The sequence below is a fragment of the Pteropus medius genome, unplaced genomic scaffold (assembly GCF_902729225.1).
Source record: "Pteropus medius unplaced genomic scaffold, Ma_sr-lr_union100, whole genome shotgun sequence".
Lineage (NCBI taxonomy): Eukaryota > Metazoa > Chordata > Mammalia > Chiroptera > Pteropodidae > Pteropus > Pteropus medius.
Genome location: NW_024349801.1, coordinates 22,658,371 through 22,680,006, shown reverse-complemented (window position 1 = coordinate 22,680,006; position 21,636 = coordinate 22,658,371). Strand labels below are relative to the sequence as shown.

Sequence of the window (21,636 nt, the reverse complement as noted above, 5' to 3'; positions counted from 1 at the left end):
AAATGGGGAAAACTAGTTAACCCTTTGTGGACTGTCTAGATTATTAACAGAGTGAGAGGAAAAAAAAAACAACTAAAAATTGTGGCAGCTGTTTAAAAGCAATATGTGACATTCATAACTATGAATGCCACCAAGCCTCTGAGATGAACTTCATAACACACACAAAATCCAGTCACACCACATATGCCAGCCTGCATGGTTTCTTATTCATGCAGCACCAGCAATCTGATTACAATTGGAAAATAATGAGAAATGTGCAGATGGAGTCTGGATTGCAGAACTGGAAAGAATCCCCAGATATCATCTTGTTCAACCTCCTCCTTTGAAAGTTGAAATAACTCAGAGCTGGTAACTGACTTGTCCAAGATCATACAGAGGATGAAGGACATTACCAGGACTAGGGCCAGGTCTACCTTAGTCCCAGGGCTTTTATACCTCTACTACAGAGATTTTGTTCAACAACTGTACAGGGAGTCAGTGACCTTGAGCGGTGAGAGTCAAGGGCCTGTAACCAATCACACAGGATGGAGCTCCACCTATGGCAATGGGTTAAGTAGCCCCAGGCATTCTCTTTGGAGCCTGAGAAGATAAGAACCCCTAACAGCAAGTAGCCATCAGATAAATATGCCATTATTTTAGGAAGCGAAATCTTCGGTTTTTGGCTCACATATTAGGAAGTGCACAAACTTAAGAGCTATATTTTTTAAAAATCCTTTGCATCATGCAGTGCTGTTATAATTGTTAAAAGCTGGCCTGGTGAAAATCTAAATCGCAAAATATTGGTGGTTAATTAGGAATCCAAGGGACTTTTGCCAGATATAAAACTTAATCCTTTAATTATACTTTTTTATTTCTTAATTTCCTTCCACAGCAACCTATGCAAATATGGACTCGTTTTCCAAAAAGAGAAGGCTCATGTGTTCTTTCAGTGTGTACGCTCTAGATTCAATAGAAAAATCAACAACAAAGGTGGGCATGAACTCTGTTTCCCTTTTCCTCAAATCACAGCTATAAATTTCAATCTTTTTCTTCTTTAATTTATGAAAGTTTAATAATTATTATTTAATCACTTCAGCTTGTTAGTTAACATATCAAATGTACCTAAATTGTATGTGTTGATGTAAAACTTGGTACATGACTTTTTTTTTAAGTTTTGGGAGGAGAATATTTTAAGAAGAGGGAATTCTGCAAAAGAAAGATCTCAAGAAAAGATGCTTTCACCATCACAAAGGGAGTGAGGGTTAGCATCTTGCAAAGTGATAAAACCAATATTGGATTGAATTTTTTTAAAAAATTACTGTGGGCTTCCAGGTACCTAGTTCCTTCCTCTCCAGGTAAAGAGGAAGAGATACATTTAAAAAGCCACTCAAAGTGATAACAAAGGTGTTGGAACAATTTTTAGAAGAGCGCAGAATCTCATAGTGGCCTGACCATCAGCCTAGGGCACATAGATGGTCTCTTCATCCTTTCAGTGAAATGGCCCAGATTTTCTGGAATTTCTCCTATTGACCTTCTGGGGACCATCCTGTGCCCAGAGTTATGCCATTCCCACAGTGAAGCGCTGGAGCGGGAGAAGAGCAGGGTTGTTGGAGGGGATCCAGCTCACCATGTGTCTTCGGAGGACTTTCCAATTACTTTCCTGCCAGAGTAAGACAGGGCAACAATGCCCACACCAGCCTCCAGGCCAGACAAAGTACATGCAATACAAATAGGATATTCTCTTCCAATATCAATTTTGCATAAAAAAAAATAAAAAGGAAAGGGAAAAAGCCATTATCTGAATTTAATGTAACAGAAGATGGCAAATGAAGGAAAAAAGATCTAGTCAAAGTATTCTGTTTTTATCTTGCTACTGACTTCAATAGATAGTTGGAAAAAAACACATTTGTGGAAAAAGATTAAGTAATTCTCAGACTGAACCATAACAGGTTTCTTAGACTTAATAAAAGGATTTTAAATCATTTTTCCTTCAGTCTGAATATTAAATCTGTATGTCTTATGTCTAGTTCATAACCATAGAAGGTAATCAATCATGAATGATATATTAACTGACTGGTTCGAATGAAAGGTAAGAGATTCAGGAAAACAATTCTAGTCCAGGATGGGAGCTGTCATAATTCCAGAAAATAAAACATAGACTGGACAAGTCAGATGAACCATGTTGCCCTAAATCTTAAAGCTGACTCTGTCTCTTGAAGCCGAATATATTAAAAGCTGAGAAAGCCTAAAAATGTAAGATATAACCCATTGTTGATGTGGTTTTTGCATGCGATAAACCTTAATAGCTTTATTAGTGTCATAAAAACATATGTATAATAGTACCTGAAATCTATACCTTAATATTTTAAATATTTTGAAATATTAGGAAATGTAGTTGTTAAAGGAGAGGTAATGGCTTACATCTAGGCAAGAACACAGTATAATATGGTACAACGAGAGCTAGAGCGCGAATAAAAAAAAGTAAATTTTAGTACTATCTGAATGACCTCAAATAGGCACTTAACATACCCAAGATACAGTTCCTTAATTTATAATATAAAAGGGTGGTACTAGGTAATTCCTCGCCCTTTCCATATTAACATTCTCTGCTTCTAACTTGATCCACAATAAAACTTCTAAAACATATTGGCAATTTTATTGTTTTTTTTTTTAAACTTAACAATGTTTTTGAGAAGCCCTACGTCTTTAGAAAACTTCATTTTTCACAGCTACCACAACTATTTATAGCATGTTCAAGAATATATCATCATAAATTCTGTGATGATGAATAACTGAAAATAACTCTAACCCATAAAGATAATTCTACCAGAGTTAGATTACACAGTTTTAGGGCAAGTAGATATTAAACTTATGTGTAATTTATGAATTGCATCTCAAATTTAAAGCTGTCTTTCACGTGTGTGATATACCGTGGCTCTCAACAAAAAAAGATTAATGATGCCAGGCCAGATGAATGCCTTGGAACGAACTATTTCTCATTGCTAGGGTTTAGGAGTACACATACAACAGTAACTGCTGTCAACAAAAGTGCATGAATCTAAATGAACCCTCATATCACACCAGGCAGAGTGAGTTGAGAATGAAGGAAAACGTTTTCTCTGCTAAGCTTGATCAGAGATGTAGCCTTAAGAATGCTGTCACGTTATTGTCAGATATCACATATATAAGGTATATGCACTCACCAAAGAAAAGAGAGTTCAACGCTGCCTACCTATTTCCTGGATGTCTCCCTCTCATGAAAAAAAGCATTTATTACACTTGGAAGCCAGGCCTCTTTTTGGCAAACAGCAGTAGTGGTGAATATGAACACATTCTCTGTATATACATTTTTAGAACCTCGATCTATAAACTAAATGTAAATAAATCAATTTACCTCATTATTTTTGTTTGATTAGCATTAAAAGGTTTTCATTTGATAGGCAGAAAAGAAAATCCTAAACTTGTACTTGGAGAATTAATATGAGTTAATAGAGCTCTTTAAAAAAATCAAACACACATTTTTAACTAGAAAAACATCAAAATATGTTATTCTGAATGATAGGTAATGATCAAATTTAAAATCATATCTCTAGGACTATGCAAAAACATGTCTTGAACATTTAAACCCAAATATTGGTTCAAAAATATTTCATGTTTTAATATTTAATTTGATTCAGATGGATCTCTTATTTTGAGTCTATAAAAGTGGAAAAAGCTGCAGGGTTTTTCTGGTTCAATAGCACAAAGGCATATTATTCCTGGTAAGAATATTATATTTATACATTTACAGAAATGACAAAGACAGAGGATTTAGGAACAATTTGCAAAAAGGCTGGTCACTGATTGGGTTTGGCCTGCCCCTCCACCCCTTAACTGCAGAGCATGATATTTCTTACCTTCACATTTTTGTGACACTTCATTAAATTTGTGTCCAGCAGGGCATTTGCACTCAAAAGACCCAACAGTATTAATGCAATTTCCTCCTTGACAGAGCCCAGGGATGGCCTGGCATTCATCCACATCTGTCAGATTTTAGAAGAGAGAAAGAGGGAGGAAGGGAGGGAGGGAGGGAGGAAGAGAGGGAGGGAAAGGAGAGAGCAAGAGAGAGGGAAAGAGAGGAGATATATATATATAAAATTCGTTGATGCATATAAAATATTCTTATAATGGTCTATAAGAAGTTACAAGCATTCTTTATTTTCTCATCTTCTACCTTCTCTCATGTCAAGGAGAATATTTGTACTAACTTTTATTATGGGTTTTATTATGCATGCTGCAAAGTACAACTATACAATAAAAAAAAGGTTGACAGTAGTAACTAGAGTTATTCTAGAAACCCTTACAATCAAAATGCAACATATTTCTATAACGAAATTGCCTTTGAGTTGTAATGAAAATTCAGTTAAAACAAAATTTACTGAAATAAGATCAGACTACACAAGACAGCTAATGTTTTTGTACAAATGAAATGAAAAATAGTCACCTTACATCCTGTAGAATTGTCTTGCCCAGTGAAAATTAAACAACCTAGCAAATTAGTCCAAGAAGTAAGAGAGATCCCCAGATGATGGTACCTTGCTGGCAGAGCAGCTGCTAGAGCGGATCTTTCAAAGTCAGATCATGTCCTCCTCACCTTAAAACTCAAGTCCACATTAAATCCCAGAAGATTCTACCTGACCCTTCTACTTTTTGACCTCATCTCCTACCTCCTCCCTCTCTCCCTCCCTATCCACACTGGTTCCTTGCCTTTCCTCAAATACAGCAAGGATGCACCTATCTCGGGGCTTTGTGGTGGCAGCTCTTCTGCCTGGACTATTCTTCCTCTATACCACTGTGTGGTTCATGTTGTCCCATCCATCAGGTCTCTGCTCGAAAGGTACTTTAGAAGTTGACCTTTCCCTGACCAGCCTAATAGCAAGACCCATCCCCTGTCATTCATCACCCTTCTTATTACTTGGCTTATTTTTCTCCATAGTAGGAATCAAGTGACTTAAATATGTTTGCTTTCTTTTGATTTATAAGTTGATGGTCTTCAATACAAACATCAAGAGAACAGTTTTTTATTTTGTCCATTCTGTTCACTGCTGTATCCTCAGAACCCAAGGAATAAATATGGAACTCCAAATACGAACCTTCTGGGAACAAACGTAATCATTACAGGCTCATTATGTTCAGTTAGAAAGATCGTGAAAGTTCATGTACATTCTCTCCACCTCTTTATCCACAACATACAAAAGTCTGGTTTAATAAAGACCCCAGGAGGGTAGTCTAACTTTTCTTCTACTGCTTTGGGTATTTTTTTAGAAATCTGGAAGCCTAGTATACTCTTTAGTTTGAGTCTTCATTGTGTGAAGCCAGACAGCAATCACAATTGTATACAATTGTAAGATCTCTAAAAACCTACATTCTTTTTTTATATTTTTTTAATACAAATTTTTAAAAATTAGACATTTATACTTTTTAAAATTCAAAACCTGCATTCTTAAGAAAAGTTGGCACACAGGAAAGGGGGGTACTAAAGGAACAGCAATTTATACTTCAATAAATTCCACTTCTGATAAACACTGTTGGTGCTGACTCTTGGCTTCTATGTACAACATACAACTGCTACGTATGAACTTTGACTGGCAGCTGGACACTCAAAATTTGGCTCTCTGGTCACTGTTAGTGAGTTCATGGGTATTAGCTGACTTCAGAACACCAAGACCAAGAATTTCTTCAAAATTCACTAGGACTTTCTAAGGATGAAAAAATAAAAGTGTCACTTACTATTTTAAATAGAATGTCCTAGCCCACAAATGAATAACTGTATGTGAAATATAATTAGATTATGTTTTAGAGCCAATCTCAATTTTTTCTTAGACCAGAATTTTCCATTCAATTGATATGCTGAAAATGTTTATTAAGATGTCATTTGAAATTAAGATTGTACATATAAGTAAAACTAGATAGTCTGGTCGATCATAATTTTTGGCCAAGAGGAAATAGACATTAAGGCATTCTCTGCTGGCCATTCATTCTAAAAATAAAGACAGAATAGGCTCCTTTATGAACTCATTTACCCACAGCCCCTTCTATCTGGCCCACGGACTGAAAATATCGGCAAGAAGACAAAGCCCCAAGCTGATAACAGAATCTGTCAGGAAAAAAAAAATGAAGCATTTCATTTTCAAAGTGGCGATGCAATTACCATTTTGATTCCATGGGTTTTCACAAATTTTCTTATAAAAAATCTTTTCTTGGATGTTGAATAGCAGAGTCAGAAAGTGACAGAAAGAAAATACTTGAAAAGTCCAGATTGTCTGAAATGAATAGCAAAGCTAAAGAGCAGTCGCTCTTTCCCTTTCCTTCATTCTCTCTCCTCCAACTATCTTAACGCCTCAGCCTCTGACAATGAATGACTCATGGACCGGCAGCTGGGCACTCAACATCTGGCTCTCTGGTCACTGTCAGTGAGTTCATGGGTATTAGCTGACTTTAGAACACCAAGACCAAGAATTTCTTCAAAATTCACTAGGACTTTCTAAGGACGAAAAAATAAGATGGCACTAAAGGGGGACTAAATTTACTCTTTATTTTATAAAATCGTACAATCAACTCCTTCGTAATTCTAAGGTTTCAGCGACTTCTTGCTGCTCCTGATGTCCAGGATACATTCAAAGTTCATGCGTAGCAGTTGTGTGTTGTACATAGAAGCCAAAGGTCAGCACCAACAGTGTTTATCAGAAGTGGAATTTATTGAAGTATAATAAAATAGAGCCCCCACAGAACTATGTGATTAAGCTCAAGTTCTGTTTTACTGCATATTATCCTTAGAATTAACATATAGAACAAAACTAAACTGGGATCTATTTGCCTCAGAAAAGCATACCTTGAATTTTCTGAAAATATTGTGACTTGCTAAAAAAGCACCGAAGATGTCTAAAGGAAACAGATACAGCCTGGGAGTTTTCAATCCCATCAGTTTAGTGCAGAGCTGCCTCTGTTCACTTCCTCCTGTTTCCTGCCAGACATCCAGACAATAAAAGAATTTGTACAGCTGGAAGAACAGGAGTAAAAGCCAAAAACAGAGTAAGGGCTTCTCTGGGAGGCAGGAGAAGAGGCAAGCAGGCTACATCTGGGGATATTTAAAACTGTGAAACAAATCCTAATTTATTTTTGACTTGTAAAAAAAAAAAGCATAATGTAGCATGTAAAATGGAGAGAGGAACAATTTTCTTCAGGTCAGCTAAGTACAACCCATGAAACGGAGAAACTCCAATGATGTCAAATGAAGTGGGGGAAAATCAAGAAAAACAAACTACCCTGTTCACGAATTTTGCTTTGTGTTTATATACAGTATTGCTATAATGTGCAGCATGGCTGTAAACAGAATCATAGCGCCTCATGGAAACACCTCCGAGGTCGGAAGGAGAAACTGCTGGCAAGGAAAAATCCAGGGAGACCAGCTGCTTTCTCCTGAACCATGCTTCTAATGTCTAAGTTGGATACGATGCCGTCAGCAAAATCGTGAAGTTATGTCTCTGATGCTGCTTTTCTCTTCTCTCCAACTCCGTTGGAGAATGGCTCTCCAGAGCAAAAAAGATGAATCCATTAACAACTCCATCAGCGTGGGGTTTACCTTGACAAGCTCCCGTGCGGATATTTGGAATGAAGCCTCGGCGACAGGGGTGGGGCTGGGCAGGGCACATCTCACAAGGGTGGCCCCAGGCTCGGCCCACTGTGGCACAGCAGAGAGTTTTTGTGCAGACAATCCCGCTGAGCTGTCCCTGGCACATCTGGTTGCTGACCACAGTAAAACATGGGCCTGTCCTGTAATCTGAAAATAAAGGAGAATTCCATGAAAGTCCAGAAAAGCAAGAACCACCACACAGAGGAACAGCTGTGCCTCATCTTGCTTAACTCCAAATTGAGAAACGGTCTTCAGGAAGAGAGCCACACATCACTGACTCCATCTGAAGCCTCGAGAGATCAGTCTACCTCTGAATCCCATTTTCCTCACCTGCAAAATGGGGATAAAATCACCGGTTCCTAACCATCTGCTGTGAGAACTGGATGAGCTAACATTAAATACAACTGTGATGTGTTACACAAATATAATAATATTATTACATTAGAAAACTCATTCTAGAAAACGTATCAGTGCCTACCTACTATGAACCAGCCCCCATGCTTGATGTAGATGCTTTAGTGATGAAGAGGCCAAATCCCTGCCCTCAGAGCTTACAGTCTATATTACTCATGTTGGAATAAGCAAAGAATTGCAAAACTTTCAGTGAGGCAACTCATGGCACTTTCTTCCTGGGAGTTCCTTGAACAAAATTAATGGTTACCCATTTCTTCTAGATTAGGTCCATCTTATTTCGAAGACAAAAACCAAGCAAGTAAACAGAACAACGTTTTTTAAATTTAAGCCAGGTAAAAGACATTAGATATTTAATATAAAGAGTAAGGACACTGGTCTGAAATCATTGTAATCCCTGGGCAAAAAAAAAAAACAAAAAAAAAAGCAGACCATCTCAGAAACAAACAGAAAGGGATAAACTAAGTCCCACCCAGGAGAATTCCGGAATAGTTCATTGGATACATAGATCTGCCCTCCTTTTTTTTTTCCTGCTGAAGGGAGAAAGTCGATCTGGATTTGACAGCCAACAAATAAAGATTAAGATGTAGTAAGCACAGAAGACCAAAGCCAGGCTGAGAGAAATCGGGGCCATAATACCCATTTCTGTTCTACAGTAGCTTTGACAGATAAGGGGATGCTGGGATGTGGCAAGACTCATTGGCTCCTATCTCCGACCCAACAATGTATGCTTCCTTGTGTCATTTTTGGAAGCACACCAGATACAGATAGAGTGTTTCCTGTGGGTCTAAGGATGAGCTAAATGACCGCAATATGTTCCTTTCATCACTGAGTTCTACAGTTTTACGGAAATCACTGGGTACGCCAATGAAACCACTGGGTTATATTTTCATTTTTATTTTCTTCTTTCTTTCTCTAAGTAGCGAATGGGACATAGGCATGCAATTTACTAAAGACAACTCTTAAGTACAGTATCAGCAAGACTGACCTTACACCTTTGTTCCCCTCAAGTCTCTACATGCTCTGGGCTCAGCTACCTTTCCAGACCGATCTCCTGACACTTCCTCAGTTTATTATTTATCTTTTTACTTTGTTTATGTCTTTTTATACCCTGCTGATTATTTTTATTTTTATATAGTCAAATTCTAGGTATATTTTAATACCCTTCATGATATGCCAGATATATTCAAAATCTGCCATCTTATTCCACAGATACTGAATTCAAAAATTAAATTCTTGAGCCGTTGAATAAAATCTCTGCCTTCATTTCATTATCAATAAAGAAAAAAAACCTGTCAGCACCAAGTTTGCAATAAAATTGCTCTTAAATACAATAAGTACATGGACAAAACGCAATGCTAAACTCATCTTTCTTTCTTTGGCTCAATTTTCCCAAATATCATATATAGACATTTAATAAATACTTCTCTGATATACGATGTTTCTTTTCCCTTTTAATATTTTATCATGTAATTTTCTGATATAAAAATAAATAATTATTTCAGACAACTAGAAAATAAAAATAAAGCATAAATAAGAAAATAAAAATCATATGTAATTACATGTAAAGAAATACTTGGTAACATATTGGTTATATTATTTAACATAACTTTACATGCATGCGTATTTTATTTTTTATCAAAAAATGAGTTGTACTAAATATACAATTTTGCATTCTGTTTTTTCACTTCACATTGCCAAAAGCATTTTCCTGTGTAAAATTAAATGCTGTTCCAAAATATAATTTCGATGGTTGCATAATTTTCCTTCAAATTATAGCATAATTTATTCAATAATTGTCTTACTGTGCGTCATTTAAATTGTTTGCAATTCTTCATTATTACACACAACATTCAGTGTACGTTACCAATAAATTCCTTTCACATGAAAAATGTTTAGTCTCATGTAACAGCCATCAAGATTTTTATGACTATACATATCTTACATCTGAGACTAGAAAAATCACAGCGACATAATTTTTTACTTAAAAAAATAAATGAAACCTTCTATGTTAGGTAAGAAGGAAGAAAATTTAAGAGGGTTTTTTCCCTCTTAAATTTATTGAGACAAGTTCAAATGTTTTAATCAAACAGATTCATGTTGGTGTGCCATTTTTGATCTTTATAAAACATAATAGAACATGAATTTTAATTTAAAATCCTCTCTTCAACACTTCTTGGATTTGCTTTTCCTCTTCATTTTGCCAAGATACTCTATGGAATTATTCTACATATGAAATCTGCAAAGATTCAGGATAGGTGCAAATACGGTGATTTGAGAGTGACACCAACAAAATCGGGGCACAATACAAAATGCTAGGAAAATATGATCCAGTCCTGTCTAACACTGGTTCATGACTTCAGACACACATTCCTCATTGGAAGGTCTTCATAAAAAGAAAAATAACCCTTAAGACTTTTCCAGAGTCAACAACATCTTGCCCTCATTTCAGTAAGAAACACATGAAATAGAAATAGTACTTGTTAATTCTGACGATATTCATTGGGCGCCTCTAAAGCCCATAAGGACTCAACTTTATGAAATGTACTAAATATTTGGCAAATAATTTCAGTATAGATAACAAAATTTATTGACTTAACACATTTTCACTCTAGATCCTTATCACTATGGACAATGAACCAGCTCATTTGACAGTGCTGACTAGTTTGTGGACATAAATGTATTTGTAGAGCCATATTTTCAATAAAAATTATTGATTGCAGAAGGAGAAGAATAATCTGGATGAAACAGAATTGGATCTAAAAATCTCTTGGAAGATAAATGCCCTATTAACGTGTTTTTCAAATGTCATTCTAATTTAGCAGCATGTGCTTTTTGCCCTGTACTTCACTTAGATGGCCAAAGATGCTGTTTTTAGTACCATACTCCAACCACAGAAACGAATCTGCCCACATTCCCAATTCCTTACCAATAATCCAATTATTTACAATTATTCCCAGAACTTACATGATACGGGCTAAATTTACATACTCTCTTCTTTTTCCCCAGATAGTCCCAGCGCTAGATAGGAAATGTGCCTATTTCAATGCTTGGATAATGTCTGACTCATTTCCCCAACGTAAATCATTATTCCTAATGCAACTAAAATATAGTATTAAAAATACTTTCTGTTTGCAAATTGCTCCACAATCACTTCCTTATAAAACCTCCATGAACTAGGGCAACAGGCCAAGCCTTTCCAAAATTAAAAGGCAATTTTACTTGTTTTTAACTGGCTTACTCCAGTATGGCTAGTTCATGGGAAATTCTGCATCTACATGTTCCCATTCTGAGTGGTTAGGCTTGAGTTCCCCAGTCCCCCAAGATTCAGCCTTAAGGCTTGGGATCTAACCAACGTGTGTCTGCAGCCTTCGATCCTCAGTTCATTCCCAGCTATACAACTCAGAATGCTGTGACATACTCATTATTTCACTTTCGTTTGTAATTGGACTTCACCCTGAAGCAAATGCATCATTCACTAAGAATATTCTGTGGTACAATGAATTTTTGTCACTCCTGCCCAGTCACTAAACCACAAACTGCAGGGAAGGCACAAGGATATAATTTTGGGCACTAGACTCTAATTATTTTAAATCCTTTTCATAAAAATTACAAACAAAAGTATGAGATATCAATTTATCCATGACTGAGAGAGTCACAGCATGCTTATTCCTTCCAGGTAGGTTGGCTTGAGACACTTTGGTTGGTCTAAGTTCCTAATATGTGGAATTTTAATACAACCTTCTGAGGAAGGAGTTCAGAGAACTTTTAGTCTGATGAAAATCAAAGCAAAGAAGTTCCATGATCATAATCAGTCTCATAATTGCTATTTCTTCTTACTTCAATTATTTTTAACTTTAGAACATAACAAAATCACCTAGGGAGGGTTTTGTAAAATATCGAAGTCTGGCCCTCACCCTTGTTCTCCCATAGGCCTCCCCCATGGAATCTGATTCACTAGATGTGGCATGAGGTTGGGGCATCCATATATTACGTAAGCCCCCAAAGTGATTTTACTTTCTAGGGCTCAGAGTTGTAGGTCTCTCTCTATTTCTTTTTTAAGCATTATTGAGGAGTGCTTATTTTCCATTATTATTGGAGATGTGTGCAAGATAGCTGACTGCTTATCTGAAAGTCTAACCTTAGAAATGTGAGAGATCTCATAAACTGGGATCACTGCCACTCAACATAACCCAGTATCTCTCAATCAGGACCGCCACTCATTAATCATGGCAAAATAGCATTCATTTCTATAGTGAGGACTGATTACGAGGTACTTTATTGAGTTCTTTATTAATTACACTAACCACAAGCTCACTAAAACAAATAACAAATCAAAATTTAAGAAGGCCAATCACCCATTCCTCTGCTGACTTAATAGTCATGAATTCACATTTGCAAGATCTCTCTTCCCAGTATTAGAAAGCACACTTATATACATGACTTCACTCTACTACCGTAAACTCCTATTCCAGCTTCCCTGTCCAGTGCTGCAGCTAGTACCTGAGTGAAATTCCAGGGGAATTTCCCAACCAGGATCCAAACACATTGATCAAACTTAGCATCAATAACACCAGAAGTTAACTCTTAATTTCTTATCCCTATCACAGACCACTTTGAAATCCTTCCACAGCTCCTGATTTGATAAAATACAAAGTACTAAGCATTATTAAACCTTAATCAAATCACGCTTCCAGACCTAAATGCCAGCTGAGAGGGCATACAGGGATAGAAGAACAAGATAAATGACACCACAAGGAAACAATCAGAAAACCCAGAATTTGTGATTTTCAAAGACAACTGTCCTGGACTTTTCCAAAAGTAAATGAAACCCCATAGCTGCTCAAAAACAAAACAAAACAAAACAAAACAAAACAAAACAAAAAAACCTTAATTGAATACTGTTTCAAAAAGAGACAATGGGGAAATTTTATATGGGCTGATATGACATGATATTGTGGAATTGTTGTTCTCTTAAATGTGATTATGGTATTGTTATATAAGAGAATGTCTTTATTGTTTAAAGATGTGTCATAATATATGCAACTTAATTTGCAAATGATTCAGCAAAATACACAACAATTATATATACAAATATATACAAAATATATTATTATGTATACATACATAATAATGTATATTATATGCTATATACTATATAGTACACCAATAATGTATAATATATAAATATATACAAATTATATTATATGTTTATATAAATATATGCCTATATACATATGTACATAGAGAGTACTATGTGTATAAAAGTGAAAAATGTAACAAATATGTAGGTGGAAGGTATATGGATATACTTTATATTATTACTTCAACTTTAATGTAGGTTTGAAATTTTTCAGAATAAAAATTCTGAGGAGTGGGAATTCCTTTCTGGGCTACTTTTACTAGATAATATTGCCTCTCACATTTCATTCAAGCTTCGTTTAATTATACAATAAATTTTGAATATACAATACATTTAGTTCTATAAAATACTACATGGAAGATTATGAACATTGTCTACATAATGTAATTTAAAGAATATGACCTTTTGACAAAATTTACTAAACTACTGTACGTAAAATATTTATCTTTACGAAACTGTATCTTAATTATAACTAATGTTTTTTAAAAAAGCATTTTAGAAATAAAGCATAAGACTAAATGCAAAATTATTTCTACATTGGTATTTTCCATGACCTTTAACTTCTTTAATTCATCAGTTATAAGTATTAATTGCTATTATAAACTTTAATATAAATATTGTTCAAAACTGCAGAAATGTGACTTGTTGTACAGCTTTTAATCTAAAATGCATACTAAGCAATTCACCAAAATTCAGGCCATATTTCTGTGGGACCCAATTATGTGTGGCAGCAATTCAACTCCAGAAAATTGTTACCACATTTTATTCTGTTCCATGATGAAGAAAACAGTAAGCAATCTTGTTCAGGGAAGAGCAGGTCTCATTTCTGAATAATCATTTACCTGACATTATTTGTTCCCTCACTGTACATCCTACAAGTCATTACTGATTTTTATTTCCTCCCAAAAGTTATCTCTAAATTACCTTTACTGGAAAAAAATGAGTGAAAGGTGACCAGAAATCAAATCTAGTTCTGGTGATATATTTACCACCAAGATAATAAAATCATAGAAAGTGTCTTTATTTTTAATGGTTTGCAAATTCCACACTAAAGAACCAGCTGGCTCTGATTTATTCACTTTTAAAATGGCTTGTATGAGTGCCATGTTAAATCAAACAGCAGTTTTACCACAGAGCATCAGCTATTGAACAGCAAGACAAAAACAATAGTATTATATAACAATTTGATTTATTTGTTCTTTCATATTTTCTTCAAAGCCACCAAGTATAAAACATTCTGTCCAATCCAAAAGCAAGATTAACAACATAAAAGTAATGGGCCCTATGATCGATGATATTTGATCAACTCATATATCTTAAAGGTGCCTTGTAATGTTTTATTTCTAAATATAAGTTCTACCAAAAATGAATTAAATTTCTAAAGGATCCTAAATTAAAATTGGAAAATTATTACTATAAATAAGTTTTTTTTTATTTAGTGGATAAAGGCCTATGTCTGTAAATGGGCAATAAAAAAAAAATGATTAGAAATATTCCACCGTAGGTTCCACTAATACAAGATACCTAGAATAGTCAAATTCATAGAGACAGAAAGTAGAATGGTGCTTGCTAGGAGCTTGAGGGAGGGAGAAATGGGAGTTATGGTGTAAAGGGTACAGAGTTTCACTTTGGAAAGATAAAAAAGTTCTGGAGATGGATGGTGGTTGTTTGCACACAATGTAAATGTACTTAATGCCACTGAACCATAAACCTAAAAATAGCCAAAATGGTAAATTTATATGTTATGTGTATTTTACCACAATAAAAAAGTATCCCACTTTATAAAATAAAATAAAATTAGACATTCTGATTTCAACGATCAGGTTCAACGAGTAAACTTCGCAACTGTAAAATGTAATCAAGGGTTTCTTCATTCAAGAAATATTTATTGCTACTATGTTGTATTTGTGAGCAGCATGTGAGAAAGTCCCTGACCACATGGAGTTTACAATCTAGTGGGGGAGGTAGTAAATAAATAGGTAAATATGTCTAAAGTAATTTTAGATTTGAGAGTGTAATTTAGTTAGCAAATGAAATAAACATGGTGCTGTGATAGAGAGTAACTGGGTATATTTATCTCGGTAAGAATTATCAGGGAAGACTTCTTGGAGGAGGTGACATTTAAATTGAAGCCTAAAGGATTAGCGCAAGCCAGCTGTGCAATGTGAGAGGAAGTGCTTTCCAGGTTTAAGAGACAGCAAGAACAGTGGCTCTGAGCTGGGAGACAGCTGGGCTTCTCTAGTAAAGAGAGAATGCCACTGTGACCAGAGCTTAGAGAGCAAGGGCTAAGGGGCACGCCACGAGGTTGGAATATTAAACAGGGACTGAATTACACAGCACATTCTAGGCTTTGTAGCCACTGAGAACACTATATGTTATTTATAAAGAGTGCTGCTTAGAGGGCTCAAGAATGGAAATGGGAAGGCTTGCAGAGAGGCTGCTGAAGGATTTGAGGTAAAAGATGGTGATGACTAGACAAAGGTGGTGCTGCAGAAATGAAGAGAAGTTGGCAGGTGGGGGATGTTCAGGGGGTGTAGAACCAACAGCACTTAAAGATGGATTGGATGTGAAGGTGAGAGAAACAAGAGACAAGAATGACTCCTGGGTGTCTGGCTGCAGTAGCTCAATACATGGCCAGCGACTTACTGAAAAGCAGAATCTGTGGGAAGATGAGGCTCTAACTTTCAGCATGAAAGTTCTTCACACTTTCATAATCAAGTACCTAGTACAGGACAAGTGATTTGAATTGATGAGGCTGGCCCTGCATAAAACAATACTGTCTGTAAATCCGGATGCTATCGAAATAAAACAAAACCTATGTGCAATGAAATTATATCTTGGTCTGTATATTTTAGCTTTTTCACTAAATTTCTTGTTCTTCTTCTCAAGCATTTATCACGTTCAGATATTTATACATAAACTTTATGGTTGAAATTCTTACTTCAAACACGTTTGGCCACAGAAACCTGAGTGTTAAGTACACATGGTTCAGACCAACAATATGTGACGGAATCCTGGCATGGTGGGCGGGATTTCCTCCAGAGGAACTGCACTGTTGCTTCTATGAAATGACAGGACGAGGGAATCCAAGACCACTAACGTTCTAGCTGCCAGCCCTAAGTTCATTCTACAGGAAATAGATACATACCACATTCCAGTGATATTATCAACTCTCAGGGATCTGGTGAAAAACTTAAAGCAAGGACAAAAGTTCAGCCATTAACCACAACTGAGAAATGCCTCATATAAATATGGACTTTCTATAATATCAAGACAGATAGATGACAGTGAGATAGTTTAGATACATTGGTTGGGAAGTATTATTTCTAGAATAGGCTTTTTACCAAATATTCATTTGCTTATGGGTATCTGATAAACAGGTTGTTTCTCTCTCTCTCTCTCTCTCTCTCTCACACACACACACACACACACACACACAAACACACACACACAGGTACATTTATTACATGTAATAACACATGCACAGACACACACACCATTGAACTATGCTATGCTAATATACTATCAAGCAGTTCTCAAGATAACCTTCCTATTCTCAGAATTTTTCTTTGGAAGAAAATGTCTTGATGAATGAAAAATTCCTGAGACTATTTCCAGCTCAGGGTGTGGTGCTGAACTCAACTGAAGAAAGACAAGTCAGAAGAAAGTACAAGAATTACTCAGAATACATGAGTGAACTGTGCAAAAAAAAAAAAAAGGCACAGAAGTTAAGGGGATGGGAGAAGCAGTGGTATCAAAACCCAGTCATAAATGTCTAATTAATCAACAAAAAAAAGATTCTTGACAAAAATTCATGCATGATCAGATATCAAAATGTGGCAGAAGAACAATTTTCTGAGACCAAAGACTAAAAGCATTAGAACTTCAACACTGCATTTCTGCTATTATTTTATGGTCATCTATCTTTAAGATGAACCACATGAACTGAGAGTGTGTCACTACCTGGACAATCACAGTGGCCTCTCACCACCTTCACTAGTTACATACAGGTTTTGATGTTCTGGAACATTTATAAGTTTTGTAGGCGACAACTGTTGTACAGCATAGAATAGCAATTACACAAACATGCGCCATGCTCTTTGGAAGCGATAATTGTGTCTCAGACATTCCAGGTTAATGATCCAAAGAGCTAAATATTAATACTGCAGTATAAAGGCAGATAGGTCAATCTAGTTTTAATTAAGTTTTGCCTCATGCATCCAGTGAAAGAATGGCACACAGCACAGAAATTTCTATTCTATAGAACTAGAAAAAAATTCTAAAGTTGCTCCCGAGACTATGAGGTCTACAACTATTAAATCATGTGCTATCTGAACATTAAAGAGGCACTATGTTATATTGTTCCCTCTTACCACTTACTAAAGATTTACATCAACTTGGCCAGACACTGGGGTTTCATCTGAGGCAGCTAGTTAGATACGTGCGGAAAGTACATATGGTTAGGAAATAATAAGAGACAGCATTAAAAGTGGTTTAACATGCCCCAAGAGGCAAGCCGAACACCACAATTTTCTCCAACTGTGGAAGAAAAAACAACTTGAGCCAGATTCTGGCTCTCTGGATGTATGAACAGGTCTGCATTGTATTCCCTTGGATATTTATGAAGCACGTTAACGATAATTAAAATTGAATTTCCAAGCCTTTAAGGGTAAAAGTTAGCAATATAATATCAACGACCTTGGAGAGTGTTATAATTCAATCTACATCATATTCGCCATCCTGGGATTTAACTACCGATATTCAAAATTCACAACTTCTGCATGAAGCAAGTGTTCTTAGGCTCTATGCTTGTGCAATTACCTTCTACTCGAATGTATGTTTCATTTTCTGCAGTAGTTCTGTGGCTTAAAGGTACTGCTGCTGGGCTATTAGCATTCAGATTTCTCTATTCTGGGGTTCTTAACCCGAAGATCACAGTTAATACTCAGGAGGTCCAAAGGCACCCTGAAATTGTATATAAATCATGGGTACCGGTATAGTAGTTCTGGACATGGTAAAGGACCTGGTATCTGAATGCATCCAAGTGGGGTGATTGCTTGTCCTCTTCCAGACATCTGGAATTGGGATTAAGAAGCACTGATCTTAATCCTTACAGGCAGCTGGAACTCCAGATGATGTTACCTTGGGAGCTGTGGGACAGTTGTACTCAAAAAAGAGCAGGCCATTTGCATGGAATAAAGACAAGACTGCAGGGAGGAGCAAAAACAGGGATGATGTGACTGACTCCAGAGAGAGGCTGAGAGAGCATCTGATTCCTGCTTCCAGCCCTCAAGAAAGCCCTGCTGCACCACTGCCCTGGGGTTCCTGGGACACCCCGGGTTCCTTATGATAAATCTTTTCTGAGCGAGCTAGTTCCGTTACTTGCAACCAAGTGGATTTGACCCAATATGAAGTGTGCTTTTGTTCCTTTTGGATAGAAGAGAGTTCACAGCTTTTATCAGATCCTTAAAAGTGTCCATTGTTCCAAGAAGGTAATAAGCCTCTACGCTATTTAATAAGAAGTCATTAATAAGAGTTGAGTACTACTTAGATAACTTGTTCAGATTTATCAGTTTTATAAAATATGTAACTTCTCATTCTCAAAGAAAAGTGAAAATATAAAACCCCTCCCAGCTGGTAACACAAGCCCAAACAAAACTACTTCAGCAAGCTATCCTTGTACCTCAGTTGTAACCTAAGAGGGAGCCACATAGAAACAGATAAATTCACAGGAAAATGATCAAAGACATTTAAATGGTAGTTAACTTTCACCAGCATGCAAAGTTCTAGCTGATTTTCCCAAAAGCAGCAGATGTATACTGCTAGATGCCTCATCTCTTTAGGCAGAACACACACATGGGCAGAACTAACAAGGCAGTTGGCCTAAAATGTCAGGGCCTGCTTTCCAGTATCAGCTCACCAACTCATCTGCTGTGCATCTGGAGTCAGATATTCCACCTGCCTGATGGATTTTAAGTGGCTGAGCCATGAACCACTCAGATGCTATGGTGGGCTTTCAGTTTGCCTAAGTCAGGACAGCAGCAGCCAGGTTAGGGAGAATAGGTTGTTCTCATTGTCCAAGAACGGCAGTGTATGTGAAGAAATATGTGTCTGATAGGAGCTCATTTTCCTACCAGACTTGCTCTTCCCACACCTCTTATTTTGGTGAAGGGCATCACCGTAGCCCAGATCACTAAGTCTACAAACCTGAGTAGGGGTTTCACAGGAACCCTCACAGCCCATACTGTATCATCTTACCCCACAGGAGTGAACTTAACTTGAGTTGGAACCTAAGACACTTTGTGAAATGGTCCTTACTCAGCTCCATCTCCTGCCATTCCCCTGAGCACACACCCTCTGTAGCAACACTGAGTGAACTGTAGTTCCTCAACTCGTAGAGCTGTTTCCAAATGCATATGTCTTTGCAAATGCTGTTCCCTCTGCCTAGAATGCCCTTCCTTTCCCTATTTTCCAGCAAATTCCTCCTCTGGAAGTCTTCCCTGACCACATTCCTCTTCCTTTCTCTGGGGCACTAATTAAGCTCCACAGTTATCATTGATTTATATGATTTGTCTTCCATCGGATTGTGAGCCTTAAGGATAAATATTGTATCTCATTAAACTTTGATCCTCAGGGTCTACAATAGTTTGTGAGTCCATAATAAGCACTCAAATATTTATGAATGAATGAATGATGATAAATCACATGTCTCCAAGTTAGTCTAAATCTATAACCTTTTTCACTATTCTTCCCCTTTGCCCAAGCCATAATTAACTACTTGTGATTCCCTGAATCTATCTCACTTGATGTGAATCCTAAAACTCTGATTATCAAAGTGGCAGTGAGCTGTTACCCTTTGAGTCAGTTTCCTCTACCCTCTGTGGTCTCATGAGTAGTAAATGAAACCATGTATATAAAATACCTACCAGAGTCCCTAGTTCTTCTATCTTCCCCTCCTTCCCACATATACCATGGCTATACATAACTGATGTATTCTGTGATTCTTAAAAACAAATGTGATTGACCCACAGTCTACAGGACACACACCTTTTAATCTGTTCTATAGGGCTGATAGATTTGTTCTAAGTCATCTCTCTTGCTTGTCCTCTTGTGTGAACAATAGTTGGGATTTGCAATACAAAGCAAAGGTAAAGGCTGACAGGCAGATTAGGTTCAAGCCTGGATTCATGAAGCCTTTATTCTGAGCAAGCTGAAAGGCCAATTGACCCCCTCCATGATTTCTTTCCCCTTAGCTACCTTCCATCTAGGAGTGGACACATACCCAGGCCTGGTCAGTAAAATGCAAATGGAGGCCTACAGGGTGGAGAGTGAAGGAAAGCTATTCATTCTCTGATAAAATAAGACACACTCATCTGGATTATCCCCTTGTCCTTTCCCCCTTATAGAAAAATGTGAGGCCTGAAAGTCCATTACCCAACTTGCAATCATGAGGACAAAAGTCCCATGCACTAAGGATAGTAACATATAAAGGAAGAAGAGCCTTGATCCTTGATGACATGTTGATATCTCCAAATTCGTTTGTGACATAAGAAAAATTAACCCTACTTGTTTAAGCCACTGTGGTTGGGTTTTCTATGACTTCATCTAAACTCATTCCTTACTGAGACACCAAGTGCATGGACTTGGTACTCTTTGACATATATGAATGAATGACTCGAGTAAAATATCGCATTTCTGGAATTTTTATGTAGCATGTATATTTTAACGATTAAAAACATTGAACAAAGCAGATGAAGTGCATAAATAAATTCACTCAAATTCAAAAGAGAATTTCATATATTATTCCTTTGTGAATTCAAATTTTAAAAATTAACTAACTTTTCCTTCTTGGCAACTGTTAAGGTATCCAACAGTGAAATATGACTAGACTCTGCTAACCTGCCTTAATACTCTGCTCTCTGATGTACACACATTTTTTAAATTAATCAACATGAAAATGATCTTATGCATCATCACCATCAAAAGAGTTAATGCCAGCTCTCATTTGTAAAATGCATTCCATTTTTTAAAATAAGCTCGCTAATACTTCTATTGAAGACTATGTTTCTCTATTCTATTTTCTAAACACTAGAGATATTTTTTAATGTGATGTGCCCCATATACTACCCTTAACTGAAAATAAAGACCACTATCCTCTCCCCTAGATTCCCAAAGGTTATACGTATTTGATTTCTTACCATAATAATCATAAAAATATAAACAAATATAGTGGACATATGGAACTAATGGAATTCTGGAGTTGTTCCAAAACAGTGGCAATTTCAAACTATATGTCAGTAAGAATGTACTGAGAAGAAAGCAAAGAACCACGTAAATGCCAACGAGGTTTATGGGAGGGAGAGACTGGAAGGGCTCCGAAAGGTAATTACTGCATTCAAATCGACATGGGAAATTATTCAACCTTTGAACA

General features: G+C 36.6%; 1 protein-coding gene across 2 annotated transcripts in view; it reads right to left on the bottom strand.

The window, feature by feature from the left end:
• The window catches only part of FBN1 (fibrillin 1), a 219,621-nt gene that overhangs the window by 115,140 nt on the left and 82,845 nt on the right, over nt 1-21,636 (bottom strand). For both annotated transcript variants that reach the window (XM_039888195.1, XM_039888196.1), the window contains 2 exons: nt 7,601-7,798; nt 3,876-4,001 (listed from right to left, as the gene is read on the bottom strand). In XM_039888195.1, coding sequence (XP_039744129.1) covers nt 3,876-4,001; nt 7,601-7,798 — 324 coding nt within the window. The remainder of the gene's footprint in view (nt 1-3,875; nt 4,002-7,600; nt 7,799-21,636) is intronic.